The sequence below is a fragment of the Talpa europaea genome (genome assembly GCF_964194135.1).
Source record: "Talpa europaea genome assembly, chromosome: 1".
Lineage (NCBI taxonomy): Eukaryota > Metazoa > Chordata > Mammalia > Eulipotyphla > Talpidae > Talpa > Talpa europaea.
This window is the reverse complement of record NC_140073.1, coordinates 10023335-10040022: the sequence shown is the minus strand read 5'-3', so window position 1 is coordinate 10040022 and position 16688 is coordinate 10023335. Positions and strand designations below refer to the sequence as shown.

General features: G+C 36.9%; 2 protein-coding genes across 2 annotated transcripts in view; both read right to left on the bottom strand.

The window, feature by feature from the left end:
* Positions 1–12584, bottom strand: part of LOC311180005 (uncharacterized protein) — a gene marked incomplete at both ends in the record, with an annotated part of 33306 nt that extends 20722 nt beyond the window's left edge. The window contains 2 exons of the mRNA XM_084247683.1: positions 11452–11537; positions 11658–12584. Of these exons, the coding sequence (XP_084103809.1) occupies positions 11452–11537; positions 11658–12584 (1013 nt within the window). The remainder of the gene's footprint in view (positions 1–11451; positions 11538–11657) is intronic.
* Positions 3400–4359, bottom strand: LOC311170399 (olfactory receptor 8U3; the record flags this gene model as incomplete). Its single annotated transcript, XM_084232763.1, has 1 exon — positions 3400–4359. The coding sequence occupies one exon, from the start codon at positions 4357–4359 to the stop codon at positions 3400–3402; it is 960 nt and encodes a 319-aa protein (XP_084088889.1).
* Positions 12585–16688: the final 4104 nt, after the last annotated feature.

The following is a 16688-nucleotide window of genomic DNA, read 5'->3' as shown; positions in this document are numbered from 1 at the left end:
ATATTTTTCTCTGTGTCAGATGCTGGACAAAATGAAGAAGTGGATGCCCTTGGTTAATTTTAGTGAAACCCTACTGGGAGGCATATTTAAAGAACAAAGAAATTCAAAGCAGTTTTGTAATTCACTAACACTCATGTAGCTAATATCCAGGACAAAAACAAGGTTTTGAGTTCAACTCTATGAAACTTAATTTTTTAATGACTCTCTTATATTTCCAGCTACAGCCATATGTTGGCATTTTTTAAAAAAACTGAATAGTCAGTTACAATAATGTCACTCAGCACCTTCACTTAACTTACATTTTTCATAAGTTAAAAAAATACTAAAAAATATGTGACCCTGTGAGCATGGGGTAATAAGATCTAAGGAATTTTCCTTGCTGACCCAGGTCACCAGGCACAGGTCCCCTTGTACTCCAAGCTTCTGAACTGAACATAAAACCCCAGATGCGGTAAGAATCACATATATGACAAACTTTCGTGTTTCCCTGAAGGTGTGTCTTTTGGTAGACTTTCCAGGCTGACCATAAGGACCAGGAGATGCCGCACCAGGAGCTGACATTCCTGCAGACCCCGCCCACACTAAACTCTGCCTTATAACTTTCCACCCTGTCCCCTCTAGGAGATAGTTTCTTTGGACTTGCTAGTTTTACTGTCTCCTTTTCTTGTTACTAAAAAATAAATACTGTGCCTCCATCTCGGGGTGTCTTTTATTCAGCCCAGACACCCACCAAGAGAACAAACACATTGAATTTTGTTACTGGTTTGAATCTGGCATGGAAAATAGATTCCCCACTGCTGCTCATACACTGGGGCATGCAGGGGTGGGGAGTTGGTGAGGAGAGGTGGGGGATAATTAAGTAAGGAGGAAATGACCAGAGATGGGGCAAGGAAGTCTGTCTTTTACACCTCTGCTTATGGGTGATGTTAACTTGAGATAGACAGACAGACAGACAGGTATATCTCTATCTATGTATGTGTATGTATCAGGGAGTCCAAAGAAGGAAGAGTGTACATACCAACATTTTCTCTAAATCTACCTGAGAAAAAAATGAACACTTATTGATTTTGCTGTTTGGACTGAGGGCTAGTGTTTCATGTGGTGAGTGCAGCCGCCCGGCGATTGTTGGAGTTTGGTTTTAGAAGCTGCTTGAACTGTGTTGTCCATCCCAGAAGAAGCTGAAACAGTATGGCTACCAAGTACATTTGATTTTCATAGTTTATCACCCTGAAAATCCATGCTTACTTTAAGAAGTGATCACTAATAGTAAGATTAAATTTGTCTAGAGACTTGAAAACCTCAGTTCAGCTAGTACTTAAGCATTGGTGTTATAAATAATTTTATAAAGCAGAAAGGTGCAGTTAAACCCCTGAAGAGCAGTGTCCTGGAGTGGGGCAGAAATATCCTATAGCTTCTAAAGATTCTGAATCTTTGTCAGTAAAAAGAGATTATAATACTTCTGCCTGCCTTGTGTGTGATGCATGAGAAGATGTGTAACTATCATAGAATCATATGCACAAAAGACAGTGTGGTGAACAGAAACACCATCTTTCTCTGTCAAAACTGTTTTCAAAATATGAGAATTCATTCAAGTCTCTATGTTCTAAAAGTATCCCATGGCAGGATGTCTGGCTTACTTACAAATTGATTGTTGACGAGGAAATAATTGCCTTTTTGTATTGCAACCTCAAACTGTACTCTATATAAAGACTGCAGCTATAACAGCCTTCTTCTAAAATGCTAAAGTAATATTAAATCGCTAAGTTAGAGGGTCTCCCATGGTGGCGCAGCGGTTGAGCGCTGGGCTGCGAAGCTGCCCGCAGCCTCTGCAGTGCCAGTTCGATCCCCAGCCCCTGACGAGGGTCCCACATGGTGCACAGACCTCTCCTGCCATACCCGCTGCTCCCCTCAGCAGTGTACTTCGTCAGTCTGCCTTTTCTGTTTCCCACTCTGTCTCTGGTGAATCCTCTCACCCTCCCACGCTTCTGACTGTACCCAGTGCTGGTATAAATAAATAAATAAATCTTTTAAAAAAATCGTTAAGTTAGATACCTTCCATGAGTGTTAAAAGCATATCAACTCACCAATTCTAAAATTGAGCATTATGCTCCTATGAGGGTGACCTGATAAACAACAGACACAGAGAAATGACATCATGACCTGAAGTAATTTTGAATTGAACAAATATGTAGATACATTGAACTTATTCATTTACAGACATAATTTCTTATAAACCATGTTCTTCCAATTACATTTAAAAATTTGTGAATGACCCATTTAAGTCTAGATAATCAATACTATGTTATCCTTTATTCTTAACTCCCATTGTGTTCAGAAAGCAAAATTCAGATAGTCATGAATTTGCAGTAGGGTTTTCATATTACTATTGATACTTATGTGACCTTAGGCAATTTATAAATAATTGATGTCCAGAGGTGAAACCTCATACATCTTTTTGTTTGATTTACTAAGTAAAGTTACATAAATAAGTAGCCATGGGTAATAGAAACATAGCCTGGCTTTATTCAATTTACTCAATGCTCACTAAACCTTTAGCAACTCAATAAATTCAACTTTAATTACTTATAAAAAACATTTACATAGCATATATTATCACAGATATTGTCCCAATTACTTCATAAATATTAAGTTGTTTATTGCTCACAACAAACCAATGAGTTGAGACCTATTATTTCCCAGAATCAGAGAGCCCCACAGAATTTGTGTCCATTTCCAAGGATGCAAAGCTAAGAAAGAAAGGAAATGGCATTCAAACATAGGCAGTCAGGTTAGTTCTGGTTTCTAACAAAAGCATGCTCTGTCTTTGCACAGGACATATTTGTGTGTTCGAGAGTGTTTGCATTTATATGTGAACATAGTATCAGTGATCTATAAGGTGATCTATAAGTATCAGTGATCTATGATGGGGCCTCCCTGGTGGCGCTAGGGGTTAAGACACAACCAATGAAGCTATCCGCAGCCACTGCAGCACAAGTTCGATCCCCGGCCAGCTACGGTGGAACCCACATTGCGCAGCAGACCTCTCCTGACTTGCCCGCTGCTCCCCTCAGAAGTGTATTTCAGTCAGTCCACCTGTTCTGTTCCTCACTCTGTCTCTGGTGATTCCTTCCACCTCCCATATTTCTGCCCTGTACCCCAGTTCTTGTATGCATAAATAAATAAATCTTAAAAAAAAAAAAAGGTCTACGATGGTCTAAACAGAACTCTTTAAATCATACTGATTTTCCAGTACTGATCCAGGTCCTTGTAGAAAATGTTCAGATTGTTTAAGTAACAGTCACATTTTCAGTTAATTGGGGAAAAAACTAAACAAAATATAGTTGAGAAGAAAAACTCCATTTATTTCCTTCCTTGTAGTTATTAATTCAATTATTGTTATTATTTTCTCAATTTTAAAATCTTTAAGGTTTCATAACCTTTTTCTAAAGCTTTCTTTGAGGCATCTTTAACCTCTTTGTTCCTTAGACTATAGATCAGGGGGTTCAGCATGGGAATGATCACTGTGTAAAACACAGACGCCATCTTGTCAGTGTCCAGGGAGTGGTTGGATTTGGGCTGTAGGTACATGAATATCAGTGTGCCATAGAAAATAGTGACAGCCACCATATGGGAGCCACAGGTAGAAATAGCCTTACGGCGCCCCTGGTTAGAACGGATCCTTAGGATGGCAGCAATGATAAAGATGTAGGAGGTGAGGACAATGGAAGAGGAACAAATCATATCAAAACCAGCAAAGGCAAAGATCAGAATTTCTTTTATGCGTGTATCCGAGCAGGAGAGAGCCAAGAGGGGAAGGTCATCACAATAGAAATGGTTGATAACATTGGGACCACAGTAAGTTAGACGGAAGGTGACGATGGTGTGGAACAGGGCCACCAGAAAGCTGTAGATATACGGAACTGCCACTAATTGAATGCAGACTCTTTTTGACATGAGCGTTGTGTAGTGCAAGGGGTTACAGATGGCAGCATAGCGATCGTAGGCCATGGATGCTAATAGGAAGCACTCGGTGATCATGAACGTGAGGAAACAGCCGAGCTGAGTTGCACATGCATGGAAAGGGATGGTGTTTTGTTCCACCACGAAGTTCACCATCATCTTTGGGGTGATAGCAGAGGAGTAACAAAAGTCAACAAAAGCTAAGTGGCTAAGGAAATAGTACATGGGTGTGTGGAGTCGAGTATCAATCCTGATTAAGGTGATTAGGCCAAGGTTGCCCAGCACTGTGACCAGATAGATGACTAAAAACATCACGAAGCACGGGGCCTGCAGTTCTGGACGGTCTGTAATTCCCTTGAGGATGAATTCAGTGACATAAGTGATATTAGCTTCAGCCATTTATTCTGGCGGATTTTATGGATTTTGCAGCAAGTGGAAGAATAAAAATGACGCTGCTCATGGTCCTCGCCAGTGTAAGAGGAAGGAGAGCTCTGGCCTCTTGTCTTGAGTTATGTTACTGTGTGGGCGACAAGCACAGCTCAGCCTTTTTCCTGAAATATCTTTCTTGGCCCAGGCTGGGTTCCTTTACTCTCAAAATAGTCTTCTTAAGTATGATTTTGCTTTGTCATTTTTGAAACTATGGGAAAATGCTGGGTGAAAGTTAAACACCGGGGGAAAAATTTGAGTCATTCAGCACTACTATTTCAGTGTTTTAACTCCCGCTGTCTTTTCCATACATCTCTAATTAGGGCAAAATAAAAATATGTACTTCATAAATTAAACTATACTTATACTCACATTTTTCAATTTTGTGCATGTTCACATAACTTTAAAATATAGCAAAAAATTCTATGACTGACTTTTTCATTTTCCTATATTCCCTCCCTCATTTACATAGATTAAGTACTTAATGCTATAGAAGCTGAAAGAAAGTCAATCAGAAATACAGAAGCCATACAATTTTACTTCATAGGCATTAAAGAGACATGCTGTTTTTTCAGTTCCAAATTTACCACATTTTGAGGGTTGTTCTTAAAGAGTTAGCATAAATTAAGTTGCTTATAAATAGCATTATTTTAAACTACATGGAGATGTCTTTCCCCATAAATTTGTGTCAATAGATTTCAAGAACTTAAAATATCCAAAGCACTTACTCTAGTGGTTTCACTTTTAGCCATATATCCTAAGGAAATAATCTGTGTAAATAAGGTTTTATGGGAACTAGGTAGATAAACAGGTAGACAGGTGGGTGGGTAGGTAGACGGATGGATGGATGGATAGATAGATGATAGATAATTGAGAGCGAGTTCTTGATGTGTGCTTCAGAGTAATTGCAATTATTTGTATCACACTTGTCCTCCTAACTCTCCTCCTTCATTCAGAGAGGAACAGCCCTTTTTGTGGGTACTGCTTGCAGGAAGAAGAGTCATCTAGGAGATTATCTTCTGTACACTTATGAGATCACTTAAGCAGTGTGTGTGTGTGTGTGTGTGTGAGAAAGAGAGAGAGAAAGAGAGAAAGCGAGACAGATAGACACAAAGAGACCAAGGAGAGACAGAGAGGAAAAGGAGATACAGAAGCAGAGACAGAGACAAGGAGAGAGACAAAAACATACAGAGAAGAGAGGAGAGACAGAGATATAGAGGGGTTGGGGGAGGGAGGGAGAGAGAGAGAGAGAGAGAGAGAAAGAGAGAGAAAGAGAATACTTGAGCACTAGACCAAATACTATTATAAGTACAAACATCCTTTGGAAACTAGTAGAAAGCAGAGTATGTAAAAAATGTTAGGACATTAGAGCTTGTAAACTTATTTCATTTAATATCAAAACTCACCAAAGAGACGGATTTCTCAAAGGGAGGTTGGCAATTCTTTCCACCTACAAACTCGAAAGACTCACCTGCTAAGCCATCATCCTACCTCCCAATGAACAAATTCTAAGTGGTTTATTTACTAATAAACCACCCAAACTAGTCATTTGTGTGTTTCCTGGATCCTCTTGGGTCTAAACTGAAATCTCCAGAGATATATGAAATAGGTAACATTTTTTTTCTCTCTTTCAAGGTAAGATGATCTGGAAAAATTATACTGGGAATTTAAAAAGTGTTTAATTGTCTGTATTCCTGAAGGAACTATGATTCAAGTATTAGACATTTTCATGCAGGCAAAGATAACTTATTACACTGGGACAACATAAAAAAGCCATAAATCCTTGTAAATTTGAGTAAGAACTTAAGTTTTAGGAAAGGATAAAGATAAGCATTTAAATCCTAAATAATTTATGGGACCATAGGCAATGTCTCTATTGGTAAATATGGTATATAAATTGCATATATTTTATGTTTTTGAGTGTTGAAAGAACTAATGTGTGTAAAGGACTCAGTAAACTCTGGTAAATAGTAAGTGTTCATAAGATATTTGCTTAAAAATTAAGAGGAATCAGAACTGTAAATAAAAGCACAATACTCAAAAACTTACCTGGAAAACAGGACCTCTTTAGCACAGTTTGAGACTCTATTTTGGTGAATCTATGGGAGAGAGGAGATGTATTTTTATCAATGGTGAACTCGTTTCTTGTGAAATTTCAAAATAGAAAATCATTTTCAAATCTCATAAATGTCACATATATTACTAGACGTATGTATATGTAAAAAACTCAACAGTAGCCGAAATATTTGAAAAGTTGTCCACTGCTTCCAGTTTCTAACCAACCATCTTTTGCCCTTTCTAATCACTGAGGCCAGCTTTCCAGATCATCTACATGCTATTGATAAATATGACAGTTTTTCAATTATTGGTTGTTTTTCTTTGAAATTTAAAAATGTCGTCTACTGCCTCACTCCTTGTCTTTTGTGATACTGTGTTCTTTGTTTTTATTCATTTTTTATTTTTGATAAGAACACCTAACTTGAGATCTACCCTCCTGACAATGTTTCAAGTGCACAGTACAGTAATGTTGACTGTAGACCAAAGGTCATATAGCAGATCTCTAGAACTCACCTTAGATAACTATCCATTGCTCAGTTCTCACTTCCTGACAACTACTATTCTACTCTTTCTCTCTGAGTCTGACTGTTTTAAATACTTCATATAAGTGAAATGATGGGGTGTTTATCCTTCTGTGACTGGCTTCAAAATGTCCTTTAGGTTTGTCCTTGTTGTCATATATGGTAGAATGCCCTTCTCTTTTAAGGTTGAATGAAATTCCATTGTATCCATGTATCCCGCTCCATCTCACATTTCCTGCCACAATTATCATTCCTCTGTCCATGGATGTTCAGGCTGTTTTCATACTGTCGCCATTGCAAACAATGTTGTAATGAACTCAGGACTGCATCTATCTCTTCTACTATAGATCCTGACTTCAGTTCTTGTGTGTGTTTGTGTGTGTGCACATGTGTTTATATATATGGATCCAGTTGCATACAACCAACAGGATGTTGTGACAGGAGAGGGGGAGAGAGGACACTATGTCTCTGGTCCAGCACTCTCCAGCTTTGACATCAGGACACTGGCAGTAGATGCACCCTTTCTCCAGCTCCCTCCGTCAGCCTTTCATTCACAATCTTGTCCTTACATGTCCCCTGCTTCTCCTTTCAGTCCTTGGGGTGATGATAGGATTACACTGTTGCTAGATATTTGGTATATCACTATCCCTTGCTTGTTTATGTCTCTTCACTTAAATTATATATTTTGGTTGTAGGGTTTCTGACCAGTGATTCTCTGACTTTGTTGCAATTCATTGCATTTCTTTTCAAGATAATAAAATGCTTTAGGATTTTCTTAGAAAGAAAGATCACCTTTGTGTGTTTCAGTGAAGGTGTATTCTAGGACCTTTGAAAAGAGGAAGCACCTAAACCACAACTTAAAGAATGAGTGAGAATGTTATCCTATAAATGAAGAGATTCTCTGTTAGGTGCATTAACTTAATTACTAAAACTTATCCACTATCTACTAAACCTATATACTAAAAATATTACATTTTATTCACGTATTCAAAATGCATATATCTGAAGTGAAATGCACATGGAGCTAAATAAGGATAAGACCTCTCTTGAAAGCTATCAGGTGAGATCTATTCTGGCAGCAAAAGCTAAGCTATGGCATTCTGTCATAGAATCTAAGAAATTTCACAGAATACCAATATGACAAGAGTTTACATGGCAATCATTTTTTCTGATATTTTTGTTGTTGCCATTACTGTTCTACCTGTAATCATTGCAACCTCATCAATTTGCAGTTGTCAAGGTTATTTAATATCTGTTATGTCTTTGCACCTTAAAATAACCCTGTGCTTTAAGGCAGCATTTTCATTTCTTAATTGAGGCTCAAAGTTTATAATATTCCCAAGAGCACATGGGCAGATAGTGAAAGACTAAGCACCAGCCTATATCTAGCCCCACTACACTATCTTGTCTCCCAAAGGAAAGGACGCCAATGAAGAGGAAATAGTCATCTCCAAGGAATCAGATAATTATCTCAACCCAGTCAAACTAGATTGCATATTAATTAAGCTTAAGTTGAAACTTTGTTTATTGAGATTGGTTTCAGTTAATATGTCCCCATGTAAACGCTAAGAATCCCATCAGTTTAATAAGGCCCCTTGAAACTGGTTAGCAACAAACCTACTTTTTGCAATGACAGTAGGGAATTCAGTTTGCAAAGAAGAATTTTGTAATAAGACCCAGAGAGAGTTTCACCATTAACACTAAAGAAAACTCTTAGTTTCTATTTACTTAACCGATTATTATTTAATGAAAATCAAAAGATAAAGGCAAATATCTATAGAAAATTAATATTTCCATGTACTCTGAACTCTTGCAGCTTGACTAGAAATGGAAACACAGACATAATTATTTCATGTTATATAAGATAAGAGGCATCAGGCAACTGGAAATTTCTCCATTCTGTAGTGGAGATTAGCTAGATGGATGGTAGATGATAGGTAGATAGATAAATAGATAGATGATAGAACAATAAGTAGATACATATCTATCCTTCTATCTACCTATCTACATATATCCTGCAGTACAGAATAGAGTATTAACCTATACCAAGTAATTCAGGAATATGATCATTGAACAAAGTTTTTCAAATTCAATGACAGATCACTGCATTTTTCACAATTAAGGTTTTTGACATATGCTATGACCAGAAGTTTCTGCTTCCATGCACTAAAAAATACAAGTGGATATATAATTATTCTCCAAACAAGGAAATCTAAAAGTTGGCCAAGGAGTCTTGCTCAAATGGAACTAGGACTAAATATCAAATGCAAAGTAGACATACTGGCTGGATAAAATGGCATACACTGCCATATACAGTTTGGGTAGTCTGTGAGTTGAAATAATTAAAGTATTGGATTCTGCATAGCTTCAGAATATGGATTATGAGCTGAAATATGATCAAATGTTTATGATTAAGGTTTGATCTTTTTCAAGAAATCAGACTGGACAGAAAAATCTTGTCATAAGTCAAGCATTGTATTAAAAAATATTAAACAAATAAGTCACTTCATGAAAAACAAACTTACCTGAAAGAATAAACATTTCAGTTTAAAAGTTTTAGGGAAATAATTGCATATATGTGTGTTTAAATAAAAATGAAAGATATACAAATGAAGTTCTGTCCAGATGATTCTTCATGCAAAGTCATGTAAACCTTTGTAATGTCAACCTATTTAAAATGGTGTTTTCTCTTGGATATAGGAGTCTAGAATTCAGAGGAGGGTACTGGTAGGACGAGTTACATTGAGAGTCTTTAGCTTATAAATATGGTCAACCAGTATATCACAACAGGAAATAAATATTGAAGAAGAGATATAGATATGTAGAGACTAATTGACAAAGATTAATTGACAAAGCTTTTGGATCTCAAACATTTAGAGGTGACATCATACCTTATAGTCATAGATACTATGACTAAATGCATACCTATTATGTTTTTATGAAATTATATATATCACACAAAATATAGATCAAGGAGCAGGTAGAAAATATTCTAGGCAATCATGTTCAACTGTAACAAGGATAGCTCCAAACCAAAATTTATTTATCTAAACTACACTCAGGATAATTTTATCTACAGTGTGAATGACACTAATTATATGATATTATAAGAGAATAGATCCCTTTTATCATGAGGATAATTTATATAAACAATTTATTAATTTATTGTAAAGTTTTAAGTCATTTTTAAAAGTACTTTAAATTTGCAAGGTGCTAAATGGAAGTTCCAGTTAACTTCCTGATTATCCAATAACATTCATAACATTCCTGTGGTTTTGAAAAAAATTGAATATATTGTAGAACTTATAAGTTTATAAATTTAGTGAATAAAATATATGCACTTCTGAAAAACTGGGGGTATGAATAAAAGATATGTTCTTTTCCAAGAGAGATTGCAAGAATAAAATTTCTCCTGAAATATTTGTTTATATACAAGAAAAACTAAAGACAATAAGTTCTGCCACTATATTTTATACTGGTGTTATTTACCATGATCTCTGTAAAAAAAAAACTCATATATACATAAGAGAAAGAAATATTGCTAAGAAAAGATATATAAGAAAAAAGAATGGACACATAAAAATATATCAGGGAACTGAAAAGGAATGGGTAAAGAGTGGATAAATAAAGAATGGCTATATTTGGTATGTATAATTATCAAATTCTGTTTGTTTTAGTAGATAATGTGTCTCTACCTGGATCAATTTTTTCAAATGCTCAATTTTATGATGTGACAAAATTTATTCTTTTGGAATTAACTAGTCATCAGGAATTACAACTCTATTTCATTGTGGTTTTCTTACTGGTCTACATTATCACACTCATTAGTGTTTATATATATATATATATACACACATATATATATATACATATGCTTGTATTGATTTGGATCAGTACTGAACAAAATGGTTGAGATGTTGTCAAAAGATTTTAACTTGAAAAGAAATCAAGGGACTGGGTTTCAGGTTTTTTTGAAAAACAGAAATGCAGAAATGTTCCACAGAGAGAGAGAAGGGAGCAATAATTGGAATACATCTCTTTATTCTCCCATCAAAATTATTCTGTCTACCTTTTTCCCATGGACATGAGGAGTGCTATTCAACAATGGGATAGCAACAGAATCCTCATCTTGTAGCCTGAATCACAGTATCCTGGGATAAACATTCCAAGATCCTCTCACAGGGAAGTTTGAAGATAAGATTAAGCTTTGGTCTGGAAGATATAAGGAGAGACTCTGGATAGATTTAGACTCACTGAAAAACATGCACACAAGTGGGTTCTCTTTCCAGCTGCCATATTGCATCATAAAATGACCTTAAGTATGTAAGCCGTGTTCAAAATAAAACATGTGATATGGGCTATAGACACTAAACATAATAAAGTTAGCATACATGATAGAGACTTGTACATCTTTCTATCTGACATAAAAACAAACAAAGTGAAAATTCAGTCTTGGTTAACCTATAGTTTTTTGGTAAGAAACTACATTAGCTGATACAGAAACATGAAGAAATTGGGAATTCCATTCTTTCCACTTTCATCAACAGCCTTCAGGAATTTTAACTTAGTCAGCTACAGAATAGAAATGTATTGTGCAAGACTAGTCCTAAATAAGACATCTAACTCAATAATAACATATCTTACTATGACTACAAATGTTTTAATAGTCGGCTGGCACTTTTATTTCCCCACTTTTTGATTCCCTAATGCCTTTTTCAATGCCTCTTTTACATCCTTATTCCTGAGACCATAGATCATGGGGTTCAGCATAGGAATCACTGTGGTATAAAACACAGCCACCGTTTTGCCCTGCTCCACGGACTCTTCTGTGGGGCGTCTCAAATGCATGCAGAAGAGGGTGCCATAGAAGATTGTGACCACTGTCAGGTGGGAGCCACATGTGGAAAAGGCTTTCTTTCTCCCTTCTGCAGAACGGCTTTTCAGGATAGCAATGAGGATGAACATGTATGATGTGAGAATGATCAGAAGAGACTGGACGTTGCTGTAGCCGGCTACTATATACATCGACAGCTCTTTGCTGTAGGTGTCAGAGCAGGCCAGCTTGATAAGAGGAGGATCTGCACAGTAGAAATGGTTGATTTCATTAGCACCACAGAAAGAGAGGTTGTAGGTCCTCAAGGTTTCCATCACACTGAGAAGGAAGCCATACACATGAGGGACAATGACCAGACGGACACAGACACTCTTGGACATCTTGCTACTGTAGAGCAGAGGGTTGCAGATGGCCATGTAGCGGTCATAGGCCATGACAGCCAGCATGCAGTGCTCTGTGAGGACCACAGAAATGACAATGTAACACTGCACCAGGCAGCCAGCGTAGGAGATTGTCTTCTTCTCCGATAAGAAATTTTCTAACATTTTGGGTGTGACATTTGTGGAAAAACATAGATCTAGAACAGACAAGCTTGAGAGAAAAAAGTACATGGGTGTATGAAGTCGAGAATCAATTTTGATTAAAATGATCATGCCAAGATTCCCTAACACAGTGACTATGTAGACCACAAGGAACAGCACAAAGAAAATGATTCTCAATTCTGGACGGCTTGTGAGACCCAAGAGAATAAGTTCTGTCACTTCAGTGTAGTTTTGTCTGGACATTCCTTTGGCTCATATGTGAGGCACTGGTGTGATAATCTAAGGAGAAATAAAAAATGTTTCTTTTTTTAAATCATTGAAGTACTGCTTAACTATCATACTAGGTTAAATATTATAGAATGATTCAAAAGGATTTAGTTATGTTGTACCAGTTGTTTTTCCACAATTAGATAAAAGTAGATATGCAATAAAACAAGTCTAATTTATTTTAAATAATTTAGGCAGTCTTTATAATCACACTGTGCTACCAACTTGGAAATTAAAGACACAATTATAAATAAAAGTATCCTAATACTTTGGGAAAGTTAAAAAAAAACTTGATCACTTATATGTCAAAGAAGAAATCATAAGAGAATTTTAGAAATATTTAGAATGCCTACGGTTAGAGCAGCTAGAGATATACAGCAGTTTGGAGAGGATTATGAAAATAGCACAGGTGAAGTCATTTACTCTGAACATGGAGAAACTGCAACCCAAGGACTTGAAGTGGTTTTTCCAAGTCAGATCCTGTTCTGAATGTCCCAGTTTAGTGATCTCCTCCTATGCTATTTCCTATCAAGTCCAACTCATTGTCTAGAATCTAAAAAAAATTTAAAAAGAAATTTTATTTATTTCTTGTATGTGGTATTGATAGGACACAGTATAGTTCCTAATTTAGTGTTCTCCCTCTGTAACATTGTCCTTTCCCAAGAAAATCTGTCAATTCCTTTCAATTGAGTGGACAGCTTGGGAAAAGATGATAACTATTGACAAAATGTTAAAATTCAACTTATATACTATCATCGTCTCTTTAATCTGCACCAATGATTGCACTATGGACTAATGGAAGAAAAAACACATATGAATAAAATAGAAACGAGCTAGCATTTTCTTTGAGTCATAGATAATAAGGAAAGACATTCTAACCATGACAGATGGCAGGGTGAGAAGAAAGACAGGCAGCCAAGGTATCAGTGTTGCAACCGTTAAAAATAGGAAGACATTTGGACAAGAGTCTAGATTAGTGCCTCATTTTTGTGATTCATCTGGGAGCCAAGAGCTCTTTTTTTAACTCACAACCTGTGAACAACTTCTCCAGTCCTAGATCTGGTTGTTAGCACTGAGTTGGTCTGTAGGGAGCATTCCAACTTTTCTCAGGTCTCAGTGGCCGCAGGCACATGCCATTTTCATAAAAACCATTATCACTGATCATAATTCTAGAGTTACCAGACAATGGAAAAGAGAGACAACTAGTATAAAAATAGAACACTTGGGACATCTGTCAGACTGAAAGGCAAGAAACAGCAAACATTCAGATGCATTAGGTGACTTTGACAAGTCCATTGGGTACAAGTGCCACATGGCTGGACAGGGATGAGAATCCCCTTCATCAGTTATTTCCATAAGGTCTTTGGACCAATTTAATATTTTGAGTATTATCAGATACTCCTAGTGCAAGTTCCTTGGTAAAAATAAAAGCAGAAAGAACAATACTCTGAAAAGAAAAATGTTCTCCTGGAGTGCAAGAATGACTTGTAAAAAACAAGGTCCTTAATGGAAACAAGGCATTGGAAAATAATTCAGAATCTTATAAGTAAAAATACCAGAAAAGTCATAGAGATATTCTAGTCCAAACCCTGTAGATCCACATACACATGAATCTGGCCAGCTAGTCCATATATTTAATGTTCACAAGGAAAAGCATTTTTGGGAATACACTTTACTTCTTTTTTTTTTTTTTTAAGATTATTTATTTATTTATACAAGCACTGGGTACAGTCAGAAGCGTGGGAAGGTGAGAGAATTCACCAGAGCCAGAGCAGGGAGCAGAGCAGGCAGAAGGACCGAAGTACACTGCTGAGGGGAGCAGCGGGCGGCAGGAGAGGTCTGCGCGCCATGTGGGACCCTCCTCCGGTGGCCGGGGAGCAGCCGGGAATCGAACCGGCGCTGCAGAGGCGGCGGGCAGCTTAGAAACCCAGCGCTCAACCGCTGCGCCACCGGGGGAAGCCCTACACTTTACTTCTTGAGGTCAGAAACATTTAAAGCATTAATAAATTGCAAAGTTCCAAGTTAGTTCCAATGTGTCTTTTTCTTCTGACAATTACCACACCAAGCATTAGGCACATGGAAAACACAAAAAGAATATCATTTCAAAGTATTTATAGTGAAGCATCTGCTAGAGTTCCATGTTATATAATTCTACCAAGATAATCCAAAAACACTGATATATCATGAAAGAGAAAAACCAAACTGAGTAAGTACCCTTTATATTTTCACAGAAAATGCATTGTCTATGCAAATTTCCCCTAAAAGAACCTATTTAACCACATCACTATCTAAAATGTATACAATTTAATGAAGAGAATACACAACTACATATTGAAAGCTACAACACAAACACATTTCCTCTCCTACCTGTGAAAATGTCTTGGTAATGACCCCAGAGGTCAAATCCTAGTCATTGCAATAGGATTTATACCTAAGTTGTTGACATCAACATTTATCTCTGGAGAATCCCCAAATGTTTCAACTAGAAGCAATTAAAAGTGGAATCTCAGTGGAAATACTCATAGACAGAAATACTAATTGTTTACAATATGCTTTCTCACATCAAGTTTTTGTTTAATTCTTATTGTATAGCTCACTGGAGTTCAAGTCAATAGTTTGCTATGAGTATGAGGAAATACTGTGAACAATTATCTTTACCTTCACCATGGACTTATCAATACCTGAAATATTTTGCTAATTTTTTGTTTAGATATCCAGCTATCTAACTCCATTACACACACCTACATTTAAAATGTACTAAAGAGTCCTCCCCGGTGGCGCAGCGGTTGAGCGCTGGGTTGCGAAGCTGCCCGCGACCTCTGCGGCGCCGGTTCGATCCCCGGCTGCCCCCCAGCCACCAGAGGAGGGGCCCACATGGCGCGCAGACCTCTCCTGCCGCCCGCTGCTCCCCTCAGCAGTGTACTTCGGTCCTTCTGCCTGCTCTGCTCCCCGCTCTGGCTCTGGTGAATTCTCTCACCCTCCCGTGCTTCTGACTGTACCCAGTGCATGTATAAACACAACAAAACGAACAAACAAACAAATAAAAAAAAAAAATGCCTCTATAAAAAATAAATAAATAAAATGTTTTCTCTCTTGTTTATAACTTTTCCATTCCTTTTCTAATGTATTCATCAGTATTCAACATAGATTAAATGACTGAAACACTTGAATCAATGTTAGAATCACTGTTTTCAAATAATAATCCTGCAGTGGACACAGAGATCAGCCAGGGCAGAATCCAATAGGCAGACAGAGCACTTCCAAGGAGAAAATGTGGAAACTGTAGGTCTTCTATTGGGTTTAACCCTATGAAAATTGCTTTATAGTTCTGTGGAATTGAGAGGAAAGTAGGTTCAAAAACAAATCAAAATTTAAGACAAATATTAACTCCATGGAAAACAGAAATATGTAAAAAGAGAATTTTATTTATAATATTGCTCATAATATTAATAATTATTGTTAATGTTAATACTGTTCATTGTGTTGCTCATACTATAACTAATTATATATTCACAGCAATATTAAACAAAAAATATGTTTTATTTAAATTTTATTTTTATATTCCCCATACAATTACAACCCCCTTATTTTGACCCGAACCCCTCCTTTCCCTGGCCCCCAACCCCCATAGAGCGTCTCTGGTTCATAGTTGTTTGTTGTTTTGATATTTTCTTTCTTATAGTTATTCTTTTTCCTGGTCCCTTATTTAAGTTTTCTAGATTCCTGCTATGAATGAGACCATCTGGTATTTTTTCTTTTTCTTTCTGGCTTATTTCGCTGAGCATGATCCCTTCCAGCTCCATCCATGTTGCTGCAAATTGCTTGTGTTTATCTTTTTTGAATGCTGAGTAATATTCCATGGTGTATATGTACCACATCTTCTCAATCCAGTCATCTACTTTTGGGCATTTGGTTTGTTTCCAAAGCTTAGCTATTGGAAATAGTGCTGCTATAAACATAGGGGTGCAGGTGCTCTTTGGAATTGATGTTTCTGTGTCCTTTGGGTAAATACCTAGGAGTGGAATTGCTGGATCATATGGAAGCTCTATATTTAGTAGGTCAAGAAATCTCCACACAGCT